The sequence below is a fragment of the Glandiceps talaboti genome, chromosome 2, assembly GCF_964340395.1.
Source record: "Glandiceps talaboti chromosome 2, keGlaTala1.1, whole genome shotgun sequence".
Lineage (NCBI taxonomy): Eukaryota > Metazoa > Hemichordata > Enteropneusta > Spengelidae > Glandiceps > Glandiceps talaboti.
The window spans coordinates 26,326,721-26,340,981 of NC_135550.1; the positions used below are offsets into that span (position 1 = coordinate 26,326,721).

At 35.2% G+C, this 14,261-nt stretch overlaps 1 protein-coding gene across 3 annotated transcripts in view; it reads left to right on the forward strand.

Moving 5' to 3' along the window:
• LOC144446871 (uncharacterized) overlaps positions 1–14,261 on the forward strand; it is a 39,761-nt gene that overhangs the window by 11,068 nt on the left and 14,432 nt on the right. For all 3 annotated transcript variants that reach the window (XM_078136732.1, XM_078136719.1, XM_078136725.1), the window contains exons 2-3: positions 8,353–8,518; positions 9,157–9,331. In XM_078136732.1, coding sequence (XP_077992858.1) covers positions 8,353–8,518; positions 9,157–9,331 — 341 coding nt within the window. The remainder of the gene's footprint in view (positions 1–8,352; positions 8,519–9,156; positions 9,332–14,261) is intronic.

The window sequence follows — 14,261 nt, forward strand, 5'->3', positions numbered from 1 at the left end:
GGTAATAGACAGACAGACTTTCCACTATCTAACTAACGGTACATTGTATTGATCGTGTTTCTATAGCATTTATGTTATACACGTACATTGTTCACAGTGTCACACAAGAAGATAAAGAGCCAGGACATTGCTTGAAATGTTGAAAGGACCAAAATGTACCGGTACATTTAAAGGAAAATACTGCAAGAACAAAAAACCCCAGTTGTTTGCTTTGACAAAGGAAACTAATAATCCATACATATTATAGTGGTTGTCGATCCTCGCATATCATCAAATTTCAATGTCATAACGCTTGAAGGACTTGGGTTTTGGGCTTTTTAAAAAAAAATGAATTATGGATGTTATTCAAATGTCTGAAAGAGAAATGAATGGTTACACATGACAGAGAATGCTTTTAGTGAAGACATAATAGCAGGCCATGATTCACATTGCTGTCACCCAAAGTACATGGTAATTGATATTGGTTTAGGACACCAAATGTTACTTCTAGAAATACAAATTAAAAAATACATATTCTCACTTTTATGTAGAATGGTAACTGTGTAAGGCAAACTTGTGCTTTTACATATACCATTAAAAATGTATGCATTTGTTCAGTTGTTTCCAGGTTTTTGTGTAATAATATGTAATTGAAATGGTAATGAGGTGGGTTGAATGTACACTAGGTAAACTACAGTACTTCTTTTCCCACACTCCCCAGAGACTAATGTAATAGGTCAATTCCCTAGGGGTCATCTGGGGTCACTGTTCCACCTGCTCCTCCTACTTTTATGACATCATCATATTTATATGTATACATACATTGATGTGCCTGCATGATGTCAACCTGTATTATTAACCAGGGGACATCTTGACACTTCCGTACACATTACAGAGAATTTATCACGTATTACTCTCAGAGGGCGTAATTGGTATACATGTACGTATTTGCCAAAATGCATGTTTAGAAGGTTATACTGCATTTGCACAACATATATGTTCAAATAAGGGTGGCATTAGTAAAGCATGTCAGACATTACATGCAGTTCTTCTGTAAAGTACACATTTATAATTAAAAGTTTTTGTTCCAATGTCTGTATTTACTAAAATTACTAGTACAAGGACTGTGTTTTAACAAGCTCACTTCCTGTAAAAAATATTGAGTTGCATTGGTGAAAACACTGGAGGACATATTGACATTGCATTTGTGCACAGACAAGGAAGAAACCTTCTTTGTGTGTGATTTGTTGGGTTACATTCACTACACAGGAAATGTCAGACATTGCATTTGTTGGGTTGCATTGGTGTAAACACAGGAAATGTCAGACATTATATTCATTAGGTTGCATTGGTGTAAACGCAGGACATGTCAGACATTGCATTCATTGACATTGGGTTGCATTGTATAAACACAGGAATACATGTCAGACATTGCATTTGTAGTATAAGCTCAAGTACACAGAAGTTACCGACAATGTCTTGCAGCATGTAAGAGTTCTGGAAAAAGAAAACAATAAATAATAAAGTATTTAGATTAATGAATTAGAAGAAATCTAGTAATAATTGACATTCCATTGAAAACGTGTCGTCTAGATCAGCAATTCACAAGGTGGTGACCAAATATCTTGATATGAGTAGAAAGAAGATTTCTAGTCTTGTTGTGGAATTGATGATGTTAGCCATCAAGCAATGTACACTGGATTTTATGGAAATCATAACCAACCACAATATGAAGTAGATTCATTGAGTGGATTTCATTTTGGAAATTGAAAAATTGTCATCATCCTGGAGGCAATGTTTCTTTGCACTATCACTGATCAGTTGTATATTTGCCACAAACTGACTGACTTGACATCCTGCTCAAAAATGTCCCCTTCAAAGTGCTACCATGACATTTGAGATTTTTACTTACCAGTTGTCTGAAGTGATGATTTGGTGGATTGACTGGTTGCCCATCTTCATCTTCAACTTGTAGTCTAAGTGAGTGCATGCAACAAAGATATTCGATATCCTGAATGACGAGATTTACAAAGTCCTTATAAGATGTTCTCATAAAGCCATGTTTACTTGAGTATCGAGGTATTGATGCTCTGTGTCCCATAGTATCGTAAATGTATATTAGATACAAATTTGGAGGCCATTTTGAAGAAAAGAGAGGAAAACAAATGTGCAACACATTTGGTACTCTGGCTTGTAAACTTTGAAAGCACATGTGACAGAATTGTGCTGTACACCTTTGTGGTTTGCAATGTTGAATATTATTGTCACTGGAATGCCGTGTATTGATAGTAGCTTGCTGAGTGTTGCATGGCAACCCTTTGAGAAATATTCATAGGAACATTTGTATCAAGTCATGAACATTTCTTATCAACATTTGAAGTTTGACAAAGGAGTGCATCGATGAGTTCCATGACTTGTGCAATAGTATTATTACATGAAGTTGATCAATCAAAGTTTGACCTCGTAGACTGTAAATGTTAAAATACACATTGCTACTTACATGGGTAAAATACCTAGGAGATATCAAACAGTGTAGAGCATTGATTACTACATCATTGCATACTGAGGGTCACATTGTGTAAACACAATGGTAAATGTGCCATTGATGAATTGTCTACCTGTAAACACCTCATACAGAGATGATAACTGAGGCCGGGTTACAGTGATGAATACGTCACTGAGTGCATGGCAGGTTATACACACTTCAGGTTGATGGATCTGTATCTCAGTATCTCATACTGATGGGGTTGCAATGGTGTGAACACCAGAAGTTGTTATCAAACATCAGTTTCTTTAGTTAGGGTTGATTTTAGTATTGTTCACCTTGGTTATAGATGAAAAATGATGTCAGATGTTGTAGTCAGGGTTTTTTATTGATCAAGAATGTGTCAGAGTCATTGTAATTGGATGCTTACATTGATTGCGCATATCACCAAATATGTTACATATAAATATTGAGAAGTGGATTTCCATCAACTGTTTGCCTATAGTGTATGGTCTTCCACTATGTGGTGGAAATACATACTTGTACTTGTCACTCACACCATGTGGTGGAAATACATACTTGTACTTGTCACCCTAGACATGGGAAGTGTCCGAACAACTCCAGGGATTATGGGTATGGGAAGTGGGACAGTGTTTACATCAAGTTATGCCAACAATGAAATTCTTTTGTTAGAGATGGGATGTAGCCATATTATTTACTTTGGTACTCGATATTAGGGGTCACCTTGTTTTATATATGAAATTAATATATCTGCTAGAGTACAATGTTCCCAAAAACATATTAATCATGGCACCAAGTCCTCTTGTTTTGAGTCCTGGTTCTGAGTACCCTTGTGTTAAAATGAAAACCTCACTCCATACCACTTGAGGTATCAACACTGCCATCAAACACCATATGTTCCTCTCTTGGCAACTACGGAGAGTGGTACTCTAATATGGTTCTGATTTCTGGCCTTTCTTGTCACAACACTCTACTACATACAAAGAACACTGTTGTCGTTCAACTGTTGGCTATACATTGTAAATGTGGTACTAAAATAAAAATATAACTTTCACTTTAATTAATTAAAAGCCAGGGATTCAATATCAGGTTCTCACATAGCGTTATGTTATCTGTGGAGCTCCATATAAATTACATTGAATTATTCCTTTTCTCCTCTAGAGACCAAATCTTTCTATAGCTCAGCCAGACAACTGTATTTGAATCCTAATTAAAATGGTCCTTTAAAGGCAATGAATTTGAATCCAAGTTTTCTCATACTAGTATCAGTACTGAGCACTACTGGGCCTCTAATATTGAAAGAGATGTTTATATCATAAACAAAGGGGTTTATTTGAAATCTTTGGAAGATGAGAGAAAAATGTCAAACTTGTTGGTATGTGATTAGTATATTACATGAAGTGTGGTGATATTACATGAAGTGTGGCGAATGTCATAAAACAGCTGGACAGGGTCCATACATAAATGGATTTATCATCTGTTACATATTTATATATAGCAGGTCACAATGTCTTCCAAACTGGTTGCATAATAACGTTACACATTCTCTGTAGATTTCTGCCCAAGTACTCAAATCATGTGAGTAATGAACTGTAAAATTAGAAAATTGGGAAAGGTATAGTTTTTTGGATGGAGGATTGAAAGTGAAAAGTTATTTTCTAAATTTGTTTGCAAGCTAAGACTCCATAAAAGTGATGAGGCAACTGTCTCTAAGTATCAAATGATGCTGATTGAATTACATTCTAAAAAATTCAACCAGTCTGCAGTGGTCTGTGTTTGCCCTGTTTGAGAGGCACAATTGGAAACTCTGTCATCGTTAGTTTGTTGTCTTTGTGTCTGTTTAAGTCATGGAGCGGTATTCGTGGCCAAGCCAAGCATCTGAGCAGGAATTTTGCTATTATGATGTGTAAGTAATGTAGTTTTTGTTATTTTGAAAACACTATGTGAGTATAACAGCCTCTTTAAACTTATTGAAGTTATTGGTATAAACAGTCACTGCTTCATGCAGAATGAGGCCTGCATATGCCAATCGGTGTTGTGCTTAGGGAAGCGAAACCTTTATATAGAGAGCAAGTATTTCAGTTATGTCACTGCTATGGAACTCAGCCAACTCATGTTAAAATGATTTTATATACTGTATGTATATCAATTGTCTATCATAACACTAACTTCCCCATAGAGACATTTAATTCCAGCATGGATTTTCAGCATGATACAAAATTACAAGTTATGCTAGTCTTAAGCTATTAGTATTAGTTACATAAATTTGACGACTGTTTTGTGCACATTTTTTCATTGAAAACACAAAATTATCAAAAACTGTGTGCTTTGTCATAAATTATGTTTTCTTAATTATTTCGTCTTATTGTGTATCAATCATGTTGGTGTTATATTTGCATTAGGATGAGTTATTGCATATTCATATTGCATATAAGGAGAGTTTTGTCAACATACGTCTCGTGGAGTGCACCAGTGCAATTCACACATGTGTTAATGCATGACTCTGTAATGGTAATACTGGTACATATGTATTCAGTATATCAAGTACTAAGTAATATATTCTCCAGCAGCACTTTCTCATAGAGATGTATTAATCCCACTGTCAGCCAGGAATCTTTGCAAGCTTTTTATCCCCAAAAAAATATTTAGAAAAAAATATCTTCTTCTTCTGTTCGTGAGCTGTATATTGAACGTGTCAGGCAAGTTGTTACTTTCTATTGAGATGTGTAAATGCATGAAAAGTGTAGGGGGACCTGTGTGGTCGCTAGTGAAAAACAGCATTTTGTGTAGTACTAGTAGGTCAAAATGATAAATACTGGATTTCCTTGTGAGTCACCCACAGTAAGGAAGAGGGGAATACCTAATTGGATGGGTCACAAGCAATTACTGTATCAGTGGCACATCAGTACTGTATTCATAGATTGTAGATAGTTGCATCAAAAAGTGATAAATATGTTTCTATAAAATCATATAATTTTCACTTTTATCTGGATTGAAGTTCCACCATGCATGTAATGGATTGCAACATGAACTCTTTTTGGGGGGAGAAATATTTGTAATGTGTACAAATTGATCGAGTTTTTACATGTAAAATAAAGTGTCTCAAGCCTAAATTGGTATTGTGTACAAGGCATAGTGTGTTTTATCATAAAGGCATTTTCTAGCCTTGTTCCTTTATTTGTTAGATATATGACATACTATAAGTGGCCTTTCATTATACAGTTCATTGTGTGACTGTGTGGGATTACAAAGTTAGCAATGATTGACATTTAGTAGATCGTGCTACAAAGCTCTATAAACTTTCCATTTATTGTACATATTGATTTCATACGGTACATGTACATGGTAAAAAAGTACCACAAAACATCACCGATGTTTCTTCCTCTTTATGACTCCAAATCTGGTACATAATTGTAAGGATCAATTTAGAATACTAGTAGAACATTTTTTTTACTGTATGTACACTTTCAAAGTAGAATGTCAACTATTTTATTGTCCAGCCACAAGAATGGAGGGGAGAGTTGCACACAAACAAACACATATTGTTTTTGCAGGACTTGCCATTGATTGGTCAAATAAACTAAGTCACCTATAGCCCAGAGACTTGGCTAGCTATGTGGCTTCACTATGTCATGTATTAAAGCTAGTCAAGTCTGGGCTAATCATGAAATACATAATCTGGGCTAATTCTACATAGTTGTATCTTGTATGTACACACTATTCAGTTTAAAAGGATTCAAAAGGTGGAATGTAATCATGGTAGACCTGTGTAAAATGTACAAAATCATTTAAAGACTTGTTGAGCTTCAGAAAGTGAAAATAAGACAAAACTAGTGGAAGATCAGAAGTATACAATAAATGTCATGTAAACTATTGCTAGAGTATGATTTCAGTACAACTGAAAAGTCAAATTAAAAAAATTCAGAAATGTTATAGATATTAAACATGATACACACTACGGCCCTAGTCCAATCTATATGAAGTCTCAGTTACCCAGCCTCACCTGTGGGGACTCTACCAGTACTAGGAGACCACCCAAATGACAGTCTGGATATTGTAATCCCAAGTTAAGTCACATAGTGCATTTCTTCCAAGTCGTGAAGAATTGGCTTACGAGGCCAGTTCTTTATAATGAATATGTATAGGTCACTTGACACATGCAAACTTGTTGTGAAGGAACCTGGATCATTCAACATGCAATGTTGGACTTGAAATATTCCCCAGAATGCACTGCTCTGGGAAAGAGGTCCTGTCCAGGCAATTCGCAAGTACGTTTCCCCAGACTCTCATCTGGGTGGTCTTGTAGTAGAGTCCCTAGTGGTGAGAGCCTGGGTAACAGATACTAGTCTATATGATAGTATGGTTCATACCCTCCCTAGACCACCCTATAGAATATATGGTCCATACCCTCCCCAGACAATCCATTAGGATATATGGTTCATACCCTCCCCGGGCTTAGACCACCCTGTAGGATTATATGGTCCATTGTTTATTTCCTCAAATTCCTGGTATAGAACTTTCAAGGAATTGGTCATTAGATCTGTGTTCTCTGTGAACACTATGATAAAGGTCACAGTTCCTTCTCTTCTAAGAACCCTCATAATAAAAATTAGAATGATAAAGTTCTGGTTTCATACCATGGGTGTTTTAGATTTCATGTTGTAGTGTTTTTATCTAGATTAGTGTTTTGTCAGCAAAGACACAGACAGCTAGCTTACTCTGGAAGATATAGTTATCGTGGCTCAATAGGCACTATTTGGAATTTCAAATTTTGATATGCTGATGTTCAGGAGGGGATACATTTCTCATCTGGTCTCAAATTAGAATTTACTAAAAAGTGAACTGATATCTGTAAGTTCACTTGTGGAAAAAAATCCTTACAAGAACTCTTTGTTTAGATCAGATATCGCACTGTAAACCTCTATGTTTGGAAGTCTATCAGGTTGACCTGCAGAGGGCCAGTAAAGTGGCTGATGACAAAGACACGAATATGGTTGACCCTTATACTTGAAATATAAATCAAACAAGTAGTAGCGGTCTCATATATACGGTACACACAATCAACATCCAATGGTTTAGAACATGTGAAAACCTAACACTTGGCTCACTATAGGAAATTAAAGATATCGACAATGCACTTTATTAATACCATGGTTTCCATAGCATGTTGTAAGTAAGCAATGTTATCAATTTAGGACATTCAACGGTTTGGTAGTGCTACGGAGATGGTAAATTGGTTTTCTGTCATTTTGTCTAGAACACTGAACCTGTTGCCATAGTAATTGATTTTAGTATATCTGACCTGTTTGTCATGGAAAAGCTTGAGATTATTAAATAGGCCTCAATATTTAGGTGATATACGTAGGTATACAATATTGCATATCTACATATAAATTCAATTAATAAAATTTCCTGCTAGCTGTCAGTTATCCTAAAGTACGCATTAAAACTAAAGTCAAAAGTCACTAGCAGCAAGTCCCTAAGGGCCAAGCCATGAACACATAGCAACTAGATTCCCTACATATCTGATTGTATACAATATATATTTCAAACATACATCAAGTATATCAAATATGTCTATTTCAGTCCGACAGAAGTGCCTGATACTAAACAAAGAACAAGTTGTTTAGTTTCAATAAATTTGTGCAACTATGTATGTATCGACAGACATATTGCAAACATACATACATGTATAATGTCTTATTTCAAATTTACAGAAGTGCCTGAGCAAAGTAAATATAATAGTTTCAATAGATTTGTAAGATAATACTGTATAAACAAATAGATATTTCTTTCATACAGACATATCTGATATTTCTTTTTTACAAAGCATTTTAATTAATTTTTTTTGTGTGTTTAAATTTCAGTGAAAAATCAATATGTCAAACTATGGCATCAGTAATGTTGTATGATGATGGCAATAAGAAATGGATCCCTTCTGGAGGTACACAAGGCATGTCTCGTGTTCATATCTATCACCATAACATTAACAACACCTTCAGAGTGGTGGGAAGGTTAAAAGCTGACCAGTCTGTAAGTATAATTATGTCTGTCTGTCTGTATGTCTGTCTGTCTGTCTGTCTGTCCGTCTGTCTGTCTGTCTGTCTGTATGTATGTATGTATGTCTGTCTGTCTCTGTCTCTGTCTGTCTCTACGTCTCTGTCTCTTTCTCTGTCTCTGTCTCTGTTTCTGTTTCTGTCTCTGTCTTGTGACCTGTGCTTACATGCATGTTTTGGTTATTAAGTGAATCTTTTTATGAAGTACAGTCATGTAATCTCTCAGTGGATACATCCAATACCCAAGCCAACACTTCAGAGTGAGTGACTTTGTATTCATCCTTGTTATACATGTAGTAAGAAGAATTTTGATTATTTGCCTAGCTCCACTGATTACAAAAAGAAAAAAATTATCATTCATAATTTATTTGCTTATCTTTGCACAAAGTCTCTGATAGACACGTAATCTGATACTAGAATACCACATCTGAGTTGATAGGGAAAACTCTCTACAGAAAGTAAAGACAACATGGAAATTTTATATGTAGGTAGATTAGACTTAGTCAACCTTGACTGCACAATGTATTCTGGTCTTTGTCTACACAGTATATTCTGGTTCAGTTTATGTGAATTCACTTCATTTCTGTAATTTACAAAGAGTGTATGTATTTACAGGTTGTAATTAACTGTGCAATACTGAAAGGTCTGAAGTATAACCAAGCAACACCAACATTCCATCAGTGGAGAGATAACAAACAAGTTTATGGTCTGAACTTCCAAAGTAAAGACGATGCCGATATCTTTGCACAGAATATGTTAATGGCCTTAGAATCGTTGGCTACACAAGCAGGTAAGAGTGCACCACTTGTAAACTCACCATCTTGAATGTTGCATCATGGGAAACAATGTCATTGGAATGATAAACAAAACATATAAATCACAGTTGTTTAAGTCTGTTGTTGCATTGTTTGAAACCACAAATTGTATAGTTTTGGTTAACCAGATCCTTGCAGGGATGCTTCTTCCAATCCCACAAAATTTGGTATAAGTACAATTGCAAATAATCCCACAGTGCTTTGCACCTGAGCATGCTCAGTGTGAAATGCAAGTTGGCTGTTTACAGAGAATGAAGAACTAGAGTTAATGGTGTTTATTTAATATTGGAATTCAAACATATTTATCCTAAATTTAAACTGAACCATAACTACTTGGTTAGATTGAAGTGGATTTCACTTCAGATGCCCCCAAGTCAACAAGATTTTGTCAATACTTGGACAATGTCAATGAGCTATGTGTGACCTGACCATGAAAGTGAGTATGTACATGGCATCTCTCAGGTGTCACATTTTGCATTGTACAACTCATTTTTATTCATCAACCGACTGACTGACCAATCAGCCAACCATCAAACGAAATCCTTAACTCTATAAATTGAAAGAAAAAAGGAGTTCTAAAATCCAATATAAATTTCGGTTGACTGCAGCCTTTGACTGAAACATATCATAGAAATAATAAAGTCATGCAATTTATGCAAGTTAAACTGGTTGCCTCCCCAACCATTTGTATTAATTTTTGTATCTATATTTTGTAAGATTATTTTTATGGTTGCATAAATAAAGAAAAACCTTGAGGTATAACTGTGCAATAAAACAATTATGGGTAGAAGTGTTTTGAACAAGGATTGCACACAACACTGTTCTACAGTTTGATATAATATACATATTAATCAGATATTATGATAAACATCTGGACATTTGTGGATTAGACTTTCCTCAGTATAGATGGCATATTGTTTTTATCACAAAGAATGTATTTTAATGTGGCAAATTTTTGTTATATTTGAAATTCCTGACAATAAAATGACTTTGATGGTATAGATAAACAGACAGTCATTTTGTGGAATAGTACTGTCCTTGATGATGTACATGTATGTGTGTGTCAGGATGACAGAACTATGACTCATCATGTATGACTAATCTACAGGAAACTAAGGAGTTAGTATCTCTACATATCATATCAATATTTCCTTCCACTTTGCACAGAGCGACATCTTGAGGGTTTTCCTAATGAGTTCCCACACTCCTAATATTTTCACACGTCAAATATTTCCTGCGATGAAATAATTCATAACCTTGCTAAGAAACTGTGACAACCACTGGTTAATGGACCTCTCATGTCTGTCAGTACATGTAGTATCAAATATAACTTGTTTACATTTCAAAATAAGTGTAACAGTTTTAAAGTATATAAAAGCACTATAATTAAAATTGTATGGATGATTTGGTCTGCATGTGTACAATCTAAAGATTGAAATCCCTACATAGCATACAATGGCCATGAATAATTATTAGTCATGCAGTTTTATACAGCTGGGTGTTGTGTTCTCCAGTTTCATTTGATCTACACCATCATGCTAGGGTATCACGTCAGTTGTAGTCAACCAAAGTACTTAATAAATGAGTTATTGCTGGATTTTATTACGATGTTTTCAAGATAGGTGAAATGTTTGAGGGAAAATCTGTGATGTAAGAAGTCTGCTGTAGCTTATCAGAGCAAATCAGAAAACAGTGGCTAATATATATCATGTCAATGATACAAATTAGCTTGATGTTAGGGAGTCTAGTGCTCTTGCTATCCCTAACCAAACCCTGCTTTGAACTCCCTAGCTTGCACATACCAGGTGTATGTCTATTGTACAGTCAGCCCACTATTCTGCAGTTTTGCCCAGCTGTAACGTGACCAGTTCCTATGTATACAGACGTTGACCACTTTCTTGCTATCATATTTCCATACAAGATTTTGTATAAAGCGTTTAATATAAATTGTTTATTCCTTTACCAAAAAATTGTGAATTTTAATGTCTTTAAAGTTGCATACATCAAAGCTGCCTTCATCTTATCATGTGTTAAAACTTCTCTTCTGTATGTCTTCCTTCCTCAATCAACTATTATAATATGATTTCTTATCAGATGAGGTGATAAATCTCACCCTATTTACCCTTGCCTCTAACCTGTCCTGCTTTAAACATTTAAGGGCAAGGATAATAAAACATAATACCATAAACACTTTTTTCTAAAATTAGAACTTTTACAGTTCACCTCAAATATCAGCCCCTAGTGTATTGTGAAATTGGGTAAGAATGGGGAAAATGTAACCAGATAAGATCTAGTCCCATTAGTTAGTCAAATAAATAAGTGTGGCAGAACTTTAAAGTGAAGGTTAATTTCAACGGAATGTGATCACAGATTCTTACTTCGGAGAGAGAGTGGTCCAAGTATATTTTTAGCTAGCTAGTAAATGCTTGGCAAAGGATACAGTGTATTTGTACAGACTCTGTGTGTGTTTTACTATATTGACCTCAACAAAAAAATTATCGGTCTATCACCCAGGAGAACAGGCTGTGATTTTGTTTATGTGAGTGTAGGCAGTGAAAGGTCAGAGTTGAATATTTCCCCATTCCATGGATGCAAGGAACTGTTGTAAAAAAAAATGGATCAACTGTTCACAAAGCTGATTGGTTCAACAGTATGGTAATTGGTTGATCTAATATAACCTCAAGTGTCACTGCCTCCAAATTGTTTCTGTTAGTCTGGCCAGTGTATGATGTGTGTGAAACTATGCCAACATCACTAGTCAGCTTTCCGACTCAGCTCAACTCACCACATTCCAAGGGATTCCATATTAGTGCATAGGTATGGTATGACATCACAGTCAACTATGCACTACTAGCTCCGGGATAAATTTAGTTTGACGGGAAAGTGGTCAGTGATATCATCCTTCCGAGTATTTCACCATGACTGTACAAAAATAGCTGAAAGATCATTCTCGTTTGACACACATCTCTGTATTGTAACGTGACAAAAGGACCACAGTGGAGTAACCACCATGAAGAAAACCTCTTTTTGTATCAGTTTAGGTAAGGAACAAATACATCAAAATCTAACTAGCTTTTCCTACGTTTGGCTGGAATTGCAACCTTTCTGGTCAATTGAACCCTGTCTAAAGATTTATGAAAACTTATACAATTAATGCAGTAAAAAGACATCTTTGTTTGGTAGATAATTTCTGTTGTATCAGATAAGACATCTTTAATGTACTAATATACTGTTTAGATGATAACTACTGTCATCCATTTAATACATATATGTTCGATTCATGAACTTTCAAGATTACCAACTGGTATTCTAGAAATCTTTCTCTGTTATCAGAGACGAGCTGACATTTTTGTAGCAAGTCACTCATCCAATGTAAGTAATCGTATAGGATTGACTTGCAATAGAGTGATTGTCAGTTGTAGAGTGTCAGTTACTCTCCTGCCATTCTGACAAGTCTCAGCTATTTAATGACCTTTGTGTAGTGTCCAGCTTACTTTGCTTTAAAGATATCATAAGTATTAGAAGCATTAGTTGAAAGTGTTTTTGGCAGCTCTTGCTCAAAGTGTTCTTTTCACAGATTTACCACGTACTTGACTCCATCGTCAGATTACTGAAGTGTGTAACACTGTTTTCAATGAAACTTGAAACGATGGTGAAGGGTGGTATTGGTGTATTTTTACATCAGCGGTATTAACTACCATTTCAACTGTGTGTATTAAATCTAACTAAGAAATTGAGTACAGGAAAAGAAATAATGCCAATCTGTATACAATGAATGTACTCATTCAGTTAAAATCTAAATGATCAAGTGTTTGTGATCTGATGTGTCAACAGTTGTAAAGTGTTAATTGACAGTTGTGCAGAGAGTTGCAGTCGGGTGTACTTGACCATATAGCCAAAGCCAGACTGGTGCATTGAGGTGGATGAACTCTTACTGTCAACAACAAACATATACATTTCCAGAACTTACCCAGTTATGCCAGACTTTTGTGATTTCCGTACCAAAACATCCACACACACATACATATCAAATTACTATCCCAAAGCCACAATGATTTCCTTAATAACCCCAATGTCGTTGCATATATACATTTATTGATAATATTTATGTTATTTAAATTGCCTTTCATTATTTATCATATATTTAGGTTGTGCAGGCAGGCATTTGTTCCTGAATTTGATATTGATCAAGAATATCTATTGGAAAACTTGTAAATTCAACACTATTATATACGTGTACATGCAAACTTGCCAGTTGTCAGAGTTAGGTCCTTGACTTGTATATGATTATGCAAATATGCTGTCTTTGATGCTTGTTTCTGTGAAGTTGTGATGAAAATGAATGATGTGTAAAGTCAACCAATGTCTTCTATGTGACAACTTGAGAGATTTGAACGGATATGAAACAAGATGTGTAGTAATAATACGAGAGATAATATGGGAAGGGTGACAGGAAATATTTGGGATAGGCTTGTGAAGGTGAACTGTAGTGTCAAGGTGGGACATGTCAGCAGGATATCTAGACTAGAAAGCTGTAGGTCTTCAAGCAACATGGGGGGAAATGCCAAGGTTGAAAGAAAGCTGACCCCAACTGATATAGAAAGTAATGGGTCAGTATCAATACAAGATGACCTTGTATGAATAACTTAGCAAAACATATCGTAGCAATTACTTCTGAAATTAATACTTTATAGCAAATCCCCTCCCAAAGAGTGACATGTGCGTTCCACTTTTATAATTGTTTGAAAAAAACCTGAACATTATGTACATGGCAATAATAATTATGTATTATCAAAATTTTCATTGCATATCTCTTTATATGGAACGCTGTAAAAATAATCTTTTCAATATCTCTGACTGTGTATTACAACAAGTTATTTTTCTGTCAATACTAGTAAGTATTAG